This window comes from Triticum aestivum, chromosome 2B, assembly GCF_018294505.1.
Source record: "Triticum aestivum cultivar Chinese Spring chromosome 2B, IWGSC CS RefSeq v2.1, whole genome shotgun sequence".
In the NCBI taxonomy this organism is placed as follows: Eukaryota; Viridiplantae; Streptophyta; class Magnoliopsida; order Poales; family Poaceae; genus Triticum; species Triticum aestivum.
This window is the reverse complement of record NC_057798.1, coordinates 186,904,391-186,908,621: the sequence shown is the minus strand read 5'-3', so window position 1 is coordinate 186,908,621 and position 4,231 is coordinate 186,904,391. Positions and strand designations below refer to the sequence as shown.

Below are 4,231 nucleotides of genomic sequence, written 5' to 3'. Positions count from 1 at the left end.
GGCCACCATGCCAGATTGTTCCAGAGATTTCCTTATTTAACTGCTCAGCAATGAGGTTGTGGGAGATAAGGATGAACGAGGCAAGGCCTTATCTGTAAATGTTAAGAGATGTGCGGGTATCTTTTGTAAAATTGTCATAGTTTGCTTTCTGTCCGTCAGATATAGATCGAACGGTCCATATTACAAGATGGCAGGCACACATCATCACCAATTCGGTTTTTTATAAGAGTAGAGACAAACGGTGAAACCCGCATCTCCCAATGAATTGAGCGACAAAATAGAGTTTTTTCTCTTTTTAAGTTTAGATTTGTAATTCACAAATACACTTGTTGCCGCAGCGGATTAAACTGGGTAGAAGAGTTCCCTTCCGCGTCACGCCCGGCCGTAGATGCGCTTCAAGCCTTGTGCGATTGTTTTTTTCTTTTGGGTAAAGCCTTGTGCGATTGTGCCCGCGTGTGGGGCCTATTGCCACTTGCCACTGATATGATGTTGTTGTCCCTTTAAGGATCGATTATTTGATTGTTTTTTTGTTTATTTGGTGAGATGACTAGGGTTGCTTTTAGATGAAGAAAGTGGACTAGTCGAGGTCGTCGTCGTCGGTCTAGACGTAGACTAGTGTTGCTAACAAGTCCAGTTATTTGGTATGCAAAGTATTTTTAATAGGGTGAAGGACAAACCAACGAGGGGGGACACACTTGTACTGCTGAAGTGGAGAGCTTAACGATAAGAACTTTGTTAATCCAACTAGGTGTCTTTCGCATGGGATTCCTCCACTAGGTGACAGCGCGTGACATCATACGCACCGCGTCACCTTCCATCACCGTTGATTCCTTTCCTCCCATAATATCACCTTCCCACGTCTCTGTAATTTTTGCATCAGACACGGTCCATGTCCATCTCGCCGGCCAAGAAGAACCTGCACCCAAAACTGACCGCGATGAACACACGGGAGCTGATCTCCGGAAGTCTTGACAGCGTCAAGCAACAGGCGAAGGCCATGGCATCCACCGTCTCGTCAGCTAGGCCGGCGGACCTCCGCCGAAAGCTGGCGGAGATGAACACGGCCGACCTCGCCGCGGGCCTCGGCCACTTCAAGAACCAGGCGGCGGCAGCGGTTTCCACGCGCGAAGGCGCCGTGAAAGCCGCGGCGATGGTCCTCGGGGGCGCCGTGAGCATCTACTTCCTCTGGCCCGCGGCCGCCGCCCCCGCCACCACCGGCGCCATGATGAACGCGCCGGGCGCCGCCGGCTTCGTCATATCCCGCGTGGCGTTCCTGGCCAAGAGGCAGCTCTACTTCCACGTCCTGCGCACTGCCGGCCCTGTCGCCGCAGTCGCGGTTCTCGTGTAGGGATGGAAGTGACGCACGGAGGCATGGACGCGAGCTAGCTACGGTGTGTTTTCTTCAAGTGTGTGCGCGATGTACTGTCTAGTGGTACTAGCATTTCGGCGTGCGGACATGCATGGAGGATTTGTCAGCTATCCAATGCAACGTGTACAATAAGCTCTGCGCCTCTGCCTAGCTAGTGCTCGTATTTGCCCTTGTTCTCCAGTGTATTGTTCTACATGAAGCAACTGTTTGTCTACGTACTACTTTTGCCGGAAAAATATACTACTCCATCCGTTCCTAAATATTTGTCATTCGAGAGATTTCAACAGATAACTACATACGAAGCAAAATGAGTGAATATACACTCTAAAATATGTTTATATACATCCGTATGTGATAGTCAATTTGAAATCTCTAAAAAGATAAATATTTAAGAACGGAGGGAGTATATATATACGACCAACTGTTTTAAAATATATGCGACCGTCTATAGTTTTTGTAGTCAGATTAGTAAATCAAAATGTCCATGAGAATACAAAGATTTAAAGGGGGTAGCCAGCGAGAGATGGCGCCCCTCTTCAAGACTAGTTGCCATCTGCGCTAAGGGCAACTCTAACTGATTTCATAAAAATAAAGAAGGTTCCGGCGGAGTAAATCTTTGGTAGCGTATTTTTACTTCACTAAGTTTTGGTGGACCTAGTTGATCCCCTAAACGTAACGGAATAAAGTTATATATGGCTCATACATTTCGTCGAACACTTGTTGTGCGCCTCCGTGGCCAGTGGCGATCATGGTGACCACGCGACGCAAGCACTAATCGAGGCTTACGCTGACGGCAGCGAGCAGCGGCAGCAGCAACATCATGAAAGATCGGTTAGAGTTGGCCTTATCGCGTCCAGTGGCAGAGTGGGCGTTCCACTCCACTCTCCTCCGGCCATGGCGCCCGCCGCAACCACACCTCCAACTCAACCACCACCTCCATGTGCGCCTGACCCCCTTCCCCTCGGACCCGATGGCTCTCATGATCGTCTCCTCCACACTACCCTTCCCCTTCCCTTCCACGTGCCACCGCCGGGGCCACAGGAGCGTCCTCCGCCACCACCAGCGACGACTTCGACTACCCCGAGTCGACTCCTCCATCCGCTGGCCCCATCTCCGCTTCCCGCACCTTCCGCGCCCCGATTCCCCTCGGCACGCCCGTCGCGGAGGTGCTCGACGACGCCTGGGTGTCCCCCGACGAGCTCGCCTACGTCGTGTGCGCCGTGTGAGCAGCCTCCTGCCAGCGCGCGCTCGACGCCTTCGAGTGCCTCTTGGAGAGCGGCAATGGATCTCCCTCCCCCCCCCCCCGCGACGTCGGGGAGGGTGCCACCGTGCAGGTGTTTAGTGCCATAATGGGGATGTACACCCGCTCCGGCCGCTTCGACGATGTTCGGCAACTGCTTGACGCAATGCGCGGCCACCGGTGAGGCCCGAGGTCACCGGCAAGGTCGCCCGCGAGGCGCCGTCACACAGACAGAAAGACTTCAGCGATACCAAACACTCTTTGGGCTCTGGGTGTTTTGGGCTTTGTCCTCGCAAGGATCTCTCTCTCAAATGCTTTGGAGGTGGGTTGCTCTCAAACGACAAAAGTCGTGTACTAACTCTGAGCAGCCACCAATTTATGGTGTAGGGGGTGGGCTATTTATAGCCAGGAGGCAACCCGACCTGATTTGTCTGAAATGACCCTGAGTCACTAAGGAACTGACACGTGTTCCAACGGTCAGATTTCAAACACACGCGACAGCTTGACTTGGGCTACAAGTAAAGCTGACTTATCCGACTCTCGATAAGATTTGCTCTCATTGTCTTCGCTCGAAGACATAGGATTTGGTTGAGCATCACTTCAGTCACTCTGACTTTGTTTACTTGGACCCCATTTAACAGTACGGTGGTTCCTATGACTCAACAAAGAAGAAAAGGAAGCTACAAAACAGCTATGTCTTCGCACTCCATAGTCTTCACGTGAATGTATTCTCAAGTCATAATCTTTATTGTGAATATCTTCACATACCACCATTGTCTTCAATGTCTTCACACATTTTTAGGGGTCATCTCCGGTAGGTAAACCAAATCAATGAGGGACCACTACCTGTGTTATCCTGCAATTCTCACAAACACATTAGTCCCTCAACCAGGTTTGTCGTCAATACTCCAAAACCAACTAGGGGTGGCACTAGATGCACTTACAGTCTCCCCCTTTTTGGTGATTGATGACAAACTGGTTGAAATATTCAACGGGGATAAAAGTATGTGAAATTGTAAAGGATTAAGATATTGTCTTCATAAGTAGCAAAAGGCTCCCCCTGAAGATGTGCATATAAGTATTTTGCTTTTGAATGCAAATGCACATGGCAGGTTGTACTTGTGGAGATCCTCTTCAACTAATGAAGACAATTCGTCATGCATGAAAGGATATAATGAAGGTAATGGCATGCACAATGGAAAATGGACGTCTGCGAAAAGATCTCATGCGGGATTTGTCATCGCATATGCGAAATTTATCATCGCATCATAGAATAGCAGAGAAAGTAGCAGACGATCATCAAGTTTAAGTGTTACAACTCAAAAAACCAAAAGTATCAAAAGCAAGAGTTGTAAGCACTTGGCAAAAGTATAGTAAAAATATCAACCACCCTTATGGACCCGCTTGAAGACTATCAACTCATATGCTTCTCCCCCTTTTGTCAGTAAGGACCAAAAAGGTTTGAAGACATAGAGCGTCTACTCGTTCCCATGAGAAGTAGGGGAAGCAGCAGGGTCGTCATTGAGGTTCGGTAGTGCAGAAGAACTTGGTGCAGTGTCGATGTGCGGTGACGTTGTAGTTGGCGAAGTAGCATCATCTTCATCATCGACGACTCTTGCATT

At 49.5% G+C, this 4,231-nt stretch overlaps 1 protein-coding gene across 1 annotated transcript; it reads left to right on the top strand.

Moving 5' to 3' along the window:
• The first annotated feature begins 870 nt into the window (after nt 1-870).
• Nucleotides 871-1,587, top strand: LOC123041004 (uncharacterized). Its single transcript, XM_044463703.1, has one exon. It carries the CDS (start codon nt 890-892, stop codon nt 1,346-1,348), a length of 459 nt encoding a protein of 152 aa, XP_044319638.1. The 5' UTR covers nt 871-889; the 3' UTR covers nt 1,349-1,587.
• The last annotated feature ends 2,644 nt before the right edge of the window (nt 1,588-4,231 follow it).